We start from the raw sequence: 15,186 nt of genomic DNA, 5'->3' as shown, positions 1-15,186 counted from the left end.
CCCAATGTCAAAACAAGCCCATGCACTACTCGCAGACTGTACACAAGGCAACACTAGCCGCATTCCATGTTAGCACCCACCCCACTAGAATGATGTTTATCATGGGAGGGAGAGAATGAAAAAACAGGGGTGGGTCACCGGGTGACACGGGCCCCTCCCCAGAAATAGATTTTTCCTTTGTCAAAATCCTTTTTCTGGATCGGGGTCCCGTGTCAGCCGGTGAAATAATAACAGAGAAATAAACATCATTCTTATGCTAATAAAGACTTAAAACATAGACGTTGAAAACTAGGAGAATTCTACCTTGAATATTAGTAAGGTCCTCTAAATTCATGTAATGAAAATAATGTAAGTGGTCACCGTCTAAGATCATGAGCTTAGGATTGAACCTGAATAGGCTTGTATTAAGAAAATACTTTCTGCCTAATAGCAGACACGATGACAACAGCATTTCTCCACAGTATACTATACATAACAAAGCCTTTTATGTATATTTACCATGAGCTCTTGATTTTTTTTTACTTTAATTTACCATGCATAGATCAGCACCTGACAACTGGTCAACCATGTATCTTGAGACAGAACTCTGTACCTTTTATTTTTATTTTTAGTTTGAATTCAGTACAGTACATTACATTTTTAAGTATTTATTCTTTTTAAACATTTGGTACAGTGGAACACTTAAGTAGAGAGAATACTTAGAAGCCAAGATTAATGATTCTTCATGTTTTCTTGCTGGTGGTATCACACTAACTAAAAAATTACATGAGAGTGATAAATAAGCACGTCAATGGTACATAAACATGTCGAAGATACCACTGAACTGAAAATGGAATGCTTCCACCTCCTCAGCATCTTAATGCTGCCAAACCTGAAGCCTAAACTGTTGTACACATCCTATCCTTTTAAAGTAATTGAAATTCACAATAATTATAGAAAATACAGTACTGTACTGTACATAAGCAATTAACACCGGAATATTTACTTTAATCATATAGTGCTAGTTCCTTCTGAATATTGTACACTTAGAATTCTCAAAAATAATGTAAGAATCAGCCAGAAAAAAAAGCTTGTTTAGTGCTTTACAGATATTAGAATCTCAAAAAAATTTTTTTACAAAAGCATCAAAGTCATAACAAATTTTATCAGAAAATGTACCTTGTGCACGAAATTATGTCTTTACCTTGCCTTACACTAGTCTACATCCATTAACATTGCTGCCCCCCATAGGGAGGTAGTGCTGTCAGTGCACCCGATGTGGTGCACTGTAGGCACTACTTGGGTTCTTCGCAGCATCCCTTCATCCCCTATCTGCAACCCCTTTCATGCCTTTTGCTGTACCTCCATTCCTCTTCCATCTGACTTTCCACCCCCTACAACAACTGTTCCATAGTGCAACTGCAAGGTTTTCCTCCTGCTGCAATAAGAGCTAACAAACTGTTGTTCAGAATCTGTCCACTGTTCCATACCTGAAGTTTGTATTTCTTGACTGAAATGGTGTGAATAACCAGACCTGTACTAGTAAAACTGTGGTCTCCCTCATTTAAGGGCCAACTAATCCTCACTTGGTCATCATTGCTTGTACCCTACTATAAACCATTCTCTCAACAGATGACTTAATCACATGTAACAAAAAACATTTGTATATTATGCAGAACGCATGGGTATTTTGTAAAACTGACCTTAATATAATCAATTCCGCAGCCTGGAATCCACTTCTCCATATGGAAAATAAGCGATTCTCCAGATTTTGCATTGATTAAGCATCTCATGAAGTAATGAAAAGTAGGGAGTTCATGCTTAGCAACCTGAAATTAAGATACAAAATGTAGTATTTTATCTATATACTGTATCACATAAGATATTAAAACCACCACGCATCACCAAAAAATGAAATTTTTACAAATTAATTTTTCAACACAAAGACATCAGTTCACACTTGCCTATGCTGCAGTCAGCAGCTTCCTCATGCACATTCAAAAACAAACATTTCCCCCCTCACCAGGTAAGAGAATCAAGTACAAGATGTGGGTGGACAAATGATCGACAGACATTTCTACATCTACAACCTTTTTTCCAGGAATACCTGGGCTTTACTTCTGGTCTTGTTCTGCTACTAATAATGCTACTGCTTTTCTTACCACCTGGTCCTCATCCCTAATCAACATATGTATATGTAAATCATCCAAATCTTTGAGATTTTAGTTTTTTCTTGACTTGGATACCACATCTCACCAATTCCTCCTTCTCCCTACCATACTCTGGTCATGAATCTTAATATATCACAGCTTCCCATAATATCCTCCACTTTTCTTGGCAGTTCCTAGAGTTTTGCTGCACTGAGCTTATGTACTCACCATAAGTCTACTATCTCTACTAGTAAGACATTTTTATATACCAGTAATCTAGTTACCTTTCAACATTTCATCCGTGCAACAGCGTTTTCTCTCTCTCAATTCCAGCTTCATAGTCTAGTGTGCCCCAAAGGAAACAAAAATACTTTACCTCTTCTAAGACCTGCCAATTTATCACAACAGGCTTCTCAACTCCCCCTCTCTTCTCAATTTGGTCCTGTAGTGCATTTTAGGCATCAAATAGCTCTTAATTCATGTATATTTTGTAATCCTAAGCACCTCTAGTGATACCATCTGTTACATTCAGTACACAATACAGTTCACCACCACAATACAACATCATCCACATCACCACACTCCTGACTGTATTTTTACTGTGCCTAAAATCTAGTGGCCATTAGCTTTGGTTTCTTTATATTGATTTTCAATCCCCTCCTCTCCACTTCACTCTCCCACCTTTTAAACATTTCCACCACCTTGTCATCAGATTCTGCAGTTAACAAGGTCATCTACTTAGAGCAATCAGTGCACCTCACATGGGGCACTGCAGGCATTACTCAAATTTGCTTGCAGCTTCCCTTCAACCCTTAGTTGCACCCACTTTTGAAACTTTTACTCTACCTCCATTCCACATCCTTTTTTCAAACTTTCTGCCCAACCACTCTAGCTGGGAGTGCCAAAGTACTTGGCTTTATAGCTGAATTTTCATAAATCATCACATGATATTACCATGATAAACAGCTAAAGGTTCAGCACTGATACCTGATGGATACCTACATTTACCTAAACAAACCCCCCCCCGCCCTTAGCTTGAACAGCAAAATTATGGTCCACCCCATCCTTATACCGTAACAATAACTCAGCAACTGAGCTTGTCTTCTGGACCATTTCACCTTGACAGACATCTCAACAGTGTGGCAAACGGTTCACTCATGGAACTGCAAATGGCAGCTTGCAAACTAGGAGCAAGACCCCTTCTCGCTTGGCATATGCCATTACAATTACTGTATGTCACTTAACAGCATTACTGAATGACCTATCAGCTATTACTATACACCTTGCTGGGAAAGCAATGCTTTCCACATTCCCATATTATTGATATGCAGAGGGGGTACGTCCTGCAGCCACACACCCAACGTGAATGAACCTCTCAGGAGAGCATCCTAGCCCTCCTTCGATGCATCAATGAACACCTGGATTTCAAATGAAGGAGAGTTCAGAACCTCCCTGTTCTTGACTCAATGGCATGAGCTGAGAGGAGAGGTCATATGGAGCTGCTCAGTGGTGCTTCAGCCATAAGTGAGGCAAGAGCATAAGGACCAGCACGTCTCCAAGACAACAAAGTTGGGGTACTTCTGAGAGTTCTCATGGACAAGTACTTGGAAGTATGTATCACTCAGTTCTATCGGAACAAAATCATCCTCTATGATGGAATACAGCATAACACATGCTGCTCTGTCTAAAAGCGAGTCTGCAACATACCCATTTAATGGTGAGAAGCTGAAGACTGGTCTCCAGGTTCAGTTGCCCTCTCCTCTAGAAAGAGGCAACTATAAAGAAAACCATGAAAACTGGTCCTCTAAGGTTTCTAGCTCCTTTCTCCATCACTGCCTTCACACCCCCCTCACAAAGCCAAAGATTTTGGAAGGAAAAAACCAACAGTGTCGATATCTGGGAAAGGGGAGGGCAGCAGTCCTTGAAGAGTATGGAGGGTGCCCTGGAGGCCTGAAAATATCAATGCTCCTTTTCCTGTCTCTGCCATTGCCCAGTGACAAGACATGCATCCCTCTACTTGTGGCAGCAGAGGAGTGGTATTGCTACACTCAGCAACCCACTCCCTTCTTCTTACCATTTCCTCCCTCCCTGGTCATAGCTGGGGATGGAGGGTGAAAGGGCCAGGAAAGTTTCCCTCCCATTCTAGAGGAAGAAAACTATACTGCAGTCTGGGTTTGGAAGACCAGATTTCTTCCTAGCCCCATAACCTAAAAGCCCAGCTGCATTTGAAGGTTTGGCTAGAGGTGTTTTTGCCCCATCTGAGAGTTAGAAAAAACACCACCATGCAGAAGAGTGGAGTCTTGGGGTTCCAATATTCTCTTTTCAACTGCCGTCTCCATGTTACCTTTGGAAAGGAATAACTGGGAGACCCACACTGACCTGTTCCTTGGGGAGCCCTCTTCTTTGTGTTTCTCAAGGAGAAAGGTGGAGAGGAGGAAGAGGATGGGAAAGCATCTGACAACAAAGAAGAGAAGGAGTAAGGAAAAACTTCCATCTCGGTTCAAGTCTTGCTTCCCCTAAACACAAGAACAGATGCATTCTATGTCTACCATTGCTGTCATTGTAGGAGCTGTGACTGTTACCACTACAGCATTTTCCTCAGAAGTAGGAAAGTGTTTGTTTGATTGCTGGATGGTAAGAACTCAGTGACTTACGTATCAGATTGTAAATCAGATCCAAAGCACCACAAAGCAACTGCAACCCCACCAGCTGGATAACTTCTTTGCCTCTTTAGTGGACCAAAAAGAAACTCCATTGACAATAGGGTTCAACAAAGGAAGCTGTGGTTACTTTCCCAAGACCTTTAGGTTCGCAAGGAGCAAAACAAGGGGCTCTGAAAGGAGACCAACACCCTGCCCTGGAATATAAACAGATTTCCTAAGGCAAGCATTGGAATCTCCCAGAAAGAAACTAAAAAAATCAATAACCTTGAGCTCTCCTTTGGATTGTGGACAGGAATGATCTGCATAAATGGAGCCAATTGCCAAAATAAACAATTAAGGTGGATGTAAATACTTAAAGTTGTGGTCAACTTTCTTACGATAATGATTTTAGGCTAACAAGTAAACTCAAAATCTTGATAGAAAATCTGTAGCCTTCTTATGATCCGCTGAAACCAAAAACACTATTACAAAGATGTTCGCGTGCACTAGCACACAAGTTCTAGTAAACAAACTACATCACCTCTCTTAAGTATAATACCACAGAGACCTGTAGTGCAAACCCACTTTTTGTGTGCTTACGGCAAAGCCTACATACGCACCAAAAAGAAGGGTAGTGTAGAAACTAAACGTGCTTCAGGAAAAGTGTAGGCTAAGAATACCAAAAAGTGCTACCATGCTACCATATAAAAAAAATTCCAGGTCTGTAGTAAACCACCAGTAAACCTTGGTGTAACAAAACTGCATGTGAACAGATCCTCCCATTACTTGGGTATTACACGCATCCAGTCTGATGACTGCACATATTGAGAGGGAGGAGGCAGCACTGACTCCACTACAAGTGTCCAGAGGCATGAGTGAGTAGCCAATGCGCTTGCAGTGAGAAGCACGGATGAGTCTTTAAGCTTTCCCCAAATATTGGGAAAGCACTTTAGTTCTGTAATTGTTCTTGGTAACCTACGGACAAATGGGCTGCATGCACATGCACTGCCATGCAATTACAAACCTGGGGTGTCCCAAGAGGATCTCATGAACTAACTCACCACTGGCACTCGCATGATCCTATGATTAAACGCATATCAAAAAAGTATGCATGATTGTTTCAACCATATGTACTTCCAGGAAAGCACATGAGGAAGAGTTACCTGCACGCAGAGGTCTGTATACAGACCAGGCATGCACAGGGTTACACAGGCTCTGCCCAGTGTGTTTCCGAGGAAACACAGGAAGAAGAGCTAACCCCATTGCTTGCACGCACCAGTAGACAGTAGATCATGTAGACTCAACAAGGTGTACTAGCAGGAAGCATAGGAGGATGAGCTACCTGAACAAAATACTGTGTAGAGCAGTTACACACAAGGTTCCACACTCTCTCCATGGTATACAGCATCTCCAAATAAAAACGGGACTGAGCTGACCCCAGTGCTTGCATGCACCCAGTCAAGAGACGAAAACATAGTGACCAATAATGTCTGACACATAACATAAATAATTTGTTACTTGTACATAATGCATGACTGTTTAGAAAGAATAAATATACAATTTACAATTATGGTGATAAACATATATTCTGATCGACCCTAGGTCGATGTGAAGGCACCACAGAAAACGGGATGTTCTCTATAGAGAACGTGTTGAGTGGGGACTTTGCAAAAGTACATCTCCTTCTTTATTTATTATTCAATTTAAAAAATAAAGTAATATCAGAAAGTTTAATTCCTATCAAATAAAACGGCAAACTCAAAAATCTGATATGCGATGTATGCTATTTAAAAAAAAGGTATTTTAAAAAATGCAGTAAAAAATACCATAAAATTATATATTAAATCTTGGTAAAAAAAATTTTTTGTGAGAAAAAGAAAAATAAATTTGCTGATGTGTTTTCTCACTATCTTTATTCAAATTTCAAATTGAATGTAGAAAAATGTATGTTTTGAGAAAAACGCAGTTAAAGTTTTGCTAACCATTTATTTTGCTTTTAGAAGCATATAAAGTTTCTTGGAAAAGCCTACACGGCACCTGTTCCCCTCTCTTTTATAAGAGATATTCCCTCTAAAAAAACATTTATCACTTAAGGAAAATAGTTTATATTATTTGGGGGGGGTTATCATAGAACGCCACTCTACTCTTGTGCTGCCTGGTTTTTTAGAAGGCTAATGAGCCCCTCCTTCATATCCTCCTTTTGATGTTCTTTGCTTCTTTTGCTTTCCTGAATGCACAGCAGACATTCGTTTCCTGATCTTCTCTTTCATCTGAAGACCTTTCAGGCTTTCTCCTGTCGTTTTTCTCATAATAGGCAGCAATGAACTTGCTGCATAGCCGATATTGTGTTCCGTTGCAGCAACATGAAAAGCAAAGGTCGCAGTATCCTTCCCATTAATCTGACCTTTGGACACTTTGCCCATATTTTACTGTTGAACGATTCATTTAGGTTTTGAGTACGACCTTTCCCACATCTTTGCAGTAAATCATCAGAGGAAAGCTCTTCAAATATTTGGCGAACTGGGATCTTTTGTTCGTCTGTAAGTTGGAGTTTTACTTTCATCTTCTTGTGACTCTTGGGAGATACATTCATTGCCAAATCACGATTATAAAAACACTAGCTATATTTGCCAACAGGACACTGAGAATGATCATGATTTTTATCATCACTAGTCAGATGTAGAAAGATTGCCATTATATTTTTTTTCATGGTAACTATAGGGTTAGCGGGATCTTTGGCTCCGTTTCTTACTGCAGTGCCAAAATATTTTCCGATCTTTATCACCGTGCTATCACTCAATTTATTGAGTCCTCCAAGCTCACTCCTAAACATAACTTTGTTTGTTGTTGTTACATATTTCAAAACATATTTCTTTCTCAAGGCCATAAGACGAAAGACAATCCTCTTCTGAACGTGGATTATGCATTCTTCCTTGAGCACTGGATATGGAGTGCCATAAGGACCAGTGCCCTCATTCAAACTGCATACTCCTTTATATGCTGTCGAATCCCCATCACCAACAAATACTTTATATATGAATTTCCTGTCTAGTGATCTTTGCCACAATGCAAGAGCACCAGCAGCTTCCATATTTCCAGAAGCTTGGTCAAAATTCTTTTTGCATTTTCCAGACTGTATATGTTTTTCATAAGCTGCATCATACTGTTCTTTCGTTAGTTCATTTGTTTTCTTACTGAAAAATTCCCCATCAAGAACAAACCCAGTGTAAGCCTCGGTAACAACCCCTATGCCAATAGGGGATTGATGTCTCCCTTTTCATCCAAGTGCCATCATATATTACCTCGATAGGTAAATTACCATGTTCATCTGGTGTGACCCCAATGCTTTCATAATAATCAAATATTGCTTTATCAACTTCTTTCATGGATTCCTTGAAGGTCTGGTCAGCAATCCGTTCGATATACTCTTTATAATGTTGGTAAGTGCTGTTTGCTAAAGGTTTGGCACCTAAAGCAATTCGAGTGTTATTCAAGGCTGCCAAGCCTCCCCCATTTATCATGTTTTGATATATAAATGAAGATGTTGTTTCACCGATATGTTCTGTTTTCACACTTTCACTCGCTTGCACTTTGGTATATTGAAAACCAGACGGCACCTCACACTGACACTTCAGTTTCAAGTCAACATCAAAACTGTTTTTATCAATTTCGAGCGTTATATTGCTGTCACACTGCCCGCAATACGTCGAACTAAAAGCGTCTTTTAGAACTCTCAAGGGTAATGAAACTATTTCTCCATCATTGCTTACACGTAGAAGATCTTCTTTTTCAGTTATATACCTTCTCAATAAAAAAAACCCCTTAGGTTGGCTCCTGATAAAACACCGACATCACCTGCTACGTCAGGGACAGCAATTACATCTTGAAATTGCTCAGTCTCTTCCTCCTCATCATCAGATAACTTCAAAACAAAGTCGTCGGTGCCATCATCATCATCATCTTGATATATTTGTGCAAGGGAATAATAGATTCCACTCGGAGCTTCGTAATGGGAAGTACTTGGCATCTCCTCAGCACACGCGGTTGGTGGTAACATGTGAGACGCTGTGTCTATTCTTTTAGGCTCCAGATAAGTTTTGATATTGCGAGAGCTTGCTTCCCTTCGCTTACTAAACTTCTTTTTTGGCATGTTGGTAATATATATAATAAACAATTGATGTCCAAAAGTCCGAGGAAGTGTTGCAATCGATTGAAAATAACAAATACACGATTACATCAAATAAATACAAGAATTCTCTCTCGGGACAACTGGCTCGCAATCTCGCATTATTGTCATGGTCATGGGAAGAGTTGCCATCTCTATCAGGAAAACATATTGTACGGCATACGAAACAAAATGCAATAAATAGAAATACAAACACTTGAAGAATGAATGCAAGATGAAATAGTAAAAACACCCCTAACCAGACCTTTAATTCTCTACTTGGGTGTGGCCTTTAAACCGTTTAAAAGGCTTCGTATCGATATTATCTTACGCGTGGCAATGGCCAGGACCCAGATCTGTGGAAATATGACGATAACTAATTTTCACGAATATGAGCCCATATCACCAAAATTGCAGGCCGCCGATACCCTTAACACCAGTCAGAGACCTTGTTACCACATTCAACAACCATTTCAGCCTGTGCTGAGCATACTCCTACATTTCTAGAGTAACAATTTCGAAGTTACCTACGATCACAATAAAATATCATCAATCAACAGCAACCAACGAAACAGTGCTTGATGATAGCAGATGAGTGAGGGGTATTCTCCACTCAACACATTTAACCAACAGTTAACTATCTTTTTACTACTAAGTTTCAATGAACAATTTCAGCTCGCACTGGGGGACACTACTACTGTACGTAAAAGGTGAGGGTCTGCATTCCTGTAGGCACAATTATTGTTGACAGAGTTGATATTATATTACAAACAAATAAAAACCAAATCACTGTAAAAGAACGTGAATACTCTACTTACAATTTCATGCACATTTTCTCTAGGCGTAATCTTCATTAAATGGAAGATCTTCTCCTTAATCTTGAACTTCTTACTTCTTAAATGTGGCGAGTAGAAACTGCTATTTGGGGCTGTGTCAAGATGCTCAACATCAAAGTAAAACGCAAAAGGCACTCTCAACCTTTTACTTGTAATGTTTCGAGACAATGATGTTAAGTGTTCATGTACGTGATCTGGCACATATAAATACAAAATAGGAAATATGTCTTTGAAAAAACAGCACTGAAATGTATAACTAAGAGTTAACTTATGAAGGACTGACATTTCACTTAATGAGGCTACAATCCTAACGGAGGACTCTTGTCCCTCCTTGGTAAGGAGAGGTTCTAAGAGTTGTGCTAGCCTATCTGTCTCCCCTTCTCGCTCTGGTTCTCGTTTATTCAATGTATAATACCAATAGAACCTAAAAAGATCAAGACAATGCAGTTCTAAACGATCAGCATACCCATTCATTTCTGATCGTAAATGCAATAAAAACTCCGTGTTTGGTTCGTATCCTATAACTTTATGCACTGTTTGTTCAAGAATAGTTTTTGTAAGAACACCAGGTCCAAGATTAGCCTCAGCTATTACATCTCCTTCTCTTAGGTCTTTCTTCAAATGTTCCACGAGTGTATCAGCAGCATCCTGTCTAACAATGTAACATAAGTTTTTGAATTTTACAGCTTTCATCAAGTTAATAATCCTCTGTTGGTCACTGTTCAGTGCCACATTACCACTACCTAATTTGTCTCTCTTTTTACTGTTAGCATCTCTTTTTCTTACTTCCACATTAGTATCTTCATTAGACAACTTTATATTTGATTTAAACTGCTTCCTTCTTTCATACACAAGTAAATCACTTATCACTGAATTATTCTCTTTATCATCAACTGGACTGGACACATAGCGACTTCCTGTGAGAGAGGATAATGATTTCACACTGCATCTCCATAAATTTAGTTTAAAGTTAAGCCTCAAGCTTGTCTGCAGTGGTCTTGCCATCATCATTCCTGAAACAAAACAAAAAAATTCAACTGGCTAACACCAGGCTCTTGAATTAAATTACAAAAATAAATTTTCAATCACAATTTGTATTTTTCCTAGGTATACAAACCAAAGCCTTTGATATTGGAGTATCTTTCAGGCTGAGCTGAAAACTAGTCTAAAATTGGTAACTGTAGTATAACCACTTCTCTGGCATGAAAGTGACAAGGAAAAAGTTTGCACAATCTGCCAAAAACAAGGGTACCAACCCATAGATCAGGAAGCTAACCTCCACACACCACACGCTTACTGGGACTATGGAAGACCAGGAAGTATACGTTCTGAGTAACCTGAAGAATAACTCTCAAAAGCCCAAGGGCCCAACAAAGCCGTAGTCAGTTCCAACAAATTTTGCTCTCAAGGAACTAAAAATTCCAAGAATTGCTGCTCCAGTGCAGTCTGCAAGCAATCCAGAAAGCAGGAACATTAAGTCCCATTCAATCCTAGGCTGACTGCTCTGCTCCTCCCTCAGCCACAACAGAAGACTGCAAGAACTATGCTCCCTAGGGGGTTTCCTAACCCCAACCAGAACAGACGAGCTTTTCACCTAAGAAGTACAAGCTGTGGCAGAGTCACTGCCAGAACCCACTTCCAACTTGAACACCGCTGCTTACACTCCTAGTACTCGGTCAAACTGAGAATGAAAGAGAGGAACCAGCCCTGACATTCCAACTCACCTTCCATCATGATGCTAGCTGCACCTACAAGAAGCGGCAGAGTTCAAGGAACTTTCCCTAAAATAGGATGGCTCAGGCTACCCAAACTCCAAAGCTTACCAATGTACCAAGCATGGAAGTGACGTAGGAAACCCAAAAACCTTTCATCAGATGGCTTGGAGGGAGCACCTTCCCATCACCAGTGTGAGACCAAGCCAGAGACCAAGAACATTATTAGTGAATGGGTCGCATACACCTCACTAGCTGGATGCACAAACCGTCTCTGAGCAACCCCAAATTGTGATGACTAGTCACTCTGCTTACCAATCCACCATGATCATTTGACCATGAATGGCTCAGCACAATGCCAGTGGTAGACTTAGTCCAAAGACCAGGTACATGATTAACGCACTGGTTGCATGAACACTGCTAGTGCTAAGCAAGGGTCATGTGTTACCCCTCTCCATGCAACTTGGAAATCACGTAGAGGAGACACCTTTTGTTTGACTTTCCACCATGATTGACTGAACATGGATGAACAGAGAACAGAGATACCCCACTGCCAACAGCAAACCTAGTCCATAAACATGAATAGCAACCAAACCATGCAATGAAGTTGTACAGACTCCTCTCTGTGCAACCTTGATGAGTCGCAATGTGGGGAAGCCCTTCATTCGACTATCCACCGCAATGACTGATCATGGATGTACAAGAGATCAAAGATATCCTGCTGCCAGCGGTAAACCCAGTCCATAGACCAGGCATATGGATAGCAAACGAGCGCCGCGAATGGGTCATGCCAGCGTCTTTCTGCATGACCATGAAGAGTCACAGTGAGATGAGTCAAAGTCCTCTCCTGTCACCACTGCTGTCCAACTATGGATAAACAGAGAAAAAACTACTAGCCCACTGCTACCATAAACCCAATTCATGGACTGGATACAAGGGAAGCAAACTAGTTGCAAGAATGGATTGTGCAACCTTCCCTCTGTGCAGGTCTGAAGAGTAATGGTGGGACGGGGGAACTCGAGATGTAAATTCAAAAGCTTACAGAGATGAGATAGAAGCAGACCTCGAGTCTTAGTGGATGGCACTAAGTGCTGACCCTACCCAGGAAAAGGCAATCACCATTGGTGACCATGATCACTCCACCCTTCCCCATAGGAAAGAGTGCGTGGAAATAAGCCTTTCTAGACTTCAAATACGGGGTTGGACTTCTTCTCATTGAGAAAGAGATTATTATTATTCAAATGATGAAACCTATTCTTACGGAACAAGCCCACAGGGGCCACTGACTTGAAATTCAGGCTTCCAAAGAATATGATGTTCATTAGGAAGAAGTAAGAGAAGGTAAAGGGAAATACATAAAGAAGAGAGTGAGGTCAAGGTGGAGGAAGATGGTGAAGAAGGAGAAGGACAAAAAGACGAAGGCTACTGGCTCCCTACCCACCCTCCACTGTTATTACTTGCCTCATCCATAGGGATGGTCAAGTCTGGATAGATGTCTGAACTTAACAGCAGCTGGAGTGCAGACTTACAGGTGGACAGAGCTTTCCCTACCTGTCATTAGTTAAACTACCTGGTTAATAAGTATGCAAGGCTGTTTCCAGCTCATACTTGGAGCAATCTCCTATGTCAAGAACTTCAGATTTTTATTGGCGTAGGATCAAATAATAAATCAAAATCACATGAAGCCCTAGATTGGATAAGCTGGAAAAAGTATATTCTGTACTTTAATACCAGTTCTTGGTATTTGAGTTTTTATTTCAGTATAATGTTACTTTAAACCATTATTGCATTTTGGGCCATCATTGGATGGTCTCCTGTTTATGAATTTTTCATACACTGTATTTCAACACAGAACTTTTGCTTTCACGACTGACCCTTGACCATTTTTCCCCTCCCAGGAGTGACCAAATTTGGTGAACAGCAGTACCTATATTCAGTAAATGTGTCAAAGCAAAGATATAACGCATTACTACCCTAATACAATTATCCTTGTACTTTTTATCCAATAACTGATCTCTCTTTTCTGTATTTCTTATTACCTTCTGATACTTCTTTCAAATGGACACCATATTCTTTGGAAGCTTGAATTTCAAGTCAATGGGTCCTGTGGGCTTGTTCCACATGAATAGGGCTCATCTGAATAATAATAATAATAATTTCCTATATTTTAATGTGTGCTTTCAAAGTTTCTGAAACTTGTTTCATTAGCAAATGAATACTTTTAGAGTTAGTGGACCCCATCCTTATATCCTGCAATTCAGGTAACCTGAGGGAAAGAGGGATTTTTTGGGTGAGAGAAAATACAAGTGAAATACCAGGACCTTAATCCCACTGATAGTTCTCATTTAGGGTAAATGTAAAGGAGAGGGCTGCACGAAGATATTGTCTGTTAATGTAATTTCTTGACTTGAGAATATAGAAAATGGTATGCAGTATAAAATGCAGCATAGGTGAGAAAATTTGAAAAATTTACCGAGCTAATGGGAAATATACTGTCCATTGTTTATGTTTTTGCTTTCATCCCCGAGGGACTGGTATGCTGCAAAGCAGACTTCTGCCAGAGATTAACGTAAAAACATAAAAGACACGATAAATTCCTCTTTCTTGGTAAACTTCTCAAATTATCTCACCTGTGCTGCATTGTACATACTCTTTTCTATATTGTTTATGACTCCCTTTCCTATATTGTTTAGTCACAAGGTTACATAATAGCCTAAACAGCACCTTCATGTGGCCCACTCCTTTACATTTACCCTCATTTAGATTAAGACAGATTTACAGAACTTTTCAAACTATAATTATGCAATATGGTAAAGCCCTGCTACCCTAGCTTATGTCAGGTTAGGTGTAGTTGGTTAGGTCATTTGCTAGCCATATGGACGTCAGAAATTTTAACTGCACACTTTAAAACTTGGGAAAATGATCTCTTCAAGTTCAAAATGCCATAGTGGTTGAAATTAAGGTAAAATTTTATAGGATGCCAATATGACTCTAGCCAGCCATTTTTGCATGAAAAACCATTTCTGGTTTTTCATGCAAAAATATCTAGGAGATGATATGGCACTAAAAGAACCTAGAAATACCGGGCTAATGTAACCTAGGGGTGTTTACTGGTTACAATTTTGGGTATTTCTAAGTATCAGCTCTGCACGAATACGAGAGACACTTGGGAGCCATATGTTCAAAAAGGGATTGGGTAAGGAAATCCATTATAAAAGGAAACACACTAACCTAACGTACCCTACCTAACCTAACCTAGTAGGCCATGTTACTTAACCGGGGGCCAGAACCCCCAGTAAAGGACACCACTTGTTACCGAAGTTCCCCTATAACACTGCGCATGCGCAATAGCAAAAATGTAATAAGTTCTGAGGTTAATTACAGCCGAGCGACAAAAAATAACAATAAATTCTAGATAGCCTAAGCAACCAAAATACTGTGCAAAATGTCAATTTCTAAGGTAATACCCTGCTGTATTAGCAATGGGGGAGGAGCCAGGTACTGTCTTGCCTTGTAAGTTGTAATTTGATTAGCTCTTTTCAAAAATGTAGGTTACAATTTCAAATCGTGTGCTGGCAACTTATAAAATACCGAAATTAAAATATTTATCTTTATTTCTTCAAGTCTCCTTAATGATCTTAATGCGAAAAATACCCCCACCCGATTTTATAAAATTTATTGCAAATTTACCTTTACTGGAAT

At 39.9% G+C, this 15,186-nt stretch overlaps 2 protein-coding genes across 4 annotated transcripts in view; one reads left to right on the top strand and one right to left on the bottom strand.

Annotated features, from left to right (window-relative positions):
- mtTFB2 (mitochondrial transcription factor B2) overlaps nt 1-15,186 on the bottom strand; it is a 17,541-nt gene extending 2,355 nt beyond the window's left edge. Inside the window, exons 1-3 of the mRNA XM_067129989.1 lie at nt 15,175-15,186; nt 9,755-10,785; nt 1,683-1,808 (exon numbers count right to left, since the gene is read on the bottom strand). Of these exons, the coding sequence (XP_066986090.1) occupies nt 1,683-1,808; nt 9,755-10,783 (1,155 nt within the window). The 5' untranslated portion in view covers nt 10,784-10,785; nt 15,175-15,186. The remainder of the gene's footprint in view (nt 1-1,682; nt 1,809-9,754; nt 10,786-15,174) is intronic.
- LOC136854010 (protein abrupt-like) overlaps nt 9,387-15,186 on the top strand; it is a 135,519-nt gene continuing 129,719 nt past the window's right edge. For 2 of the 3 annotated variants that reach the window (XR_010857594.1, XM_067129986.1), the window contains exon 1: nt 9,399-9,646. The gene's annotated coding sequence lies outside the window, so the exon portion shown is untranslated. Of the gene's footprint in view, nt 9,647-15,186 lie in introns of all 3 variants that reach the window. The other variant, XM_067129979.1, reaches the window with a different exon arrangement.

The sequence above is a fragment of the Macrobrachium rosenbergii genome, chromosome 28 (assembly GCF_040412425.1).
Source record: "Macrobrachium rosenbergii isolate ZJJX-2024 chromosome 28, ASM4041242v1, whole genome shotgun sequence".
NCBI lineage: Eukaryota > Metazoa > Arthropoda > Malacostraca > Decapoda > Palaemonidae > Macrobrachium > Macrobrachium rosenbergii.
Note: the sequence above shows the minus strand (reverse complement) of the source record. Positions and strands in the feature narration are given on the sequence as shown.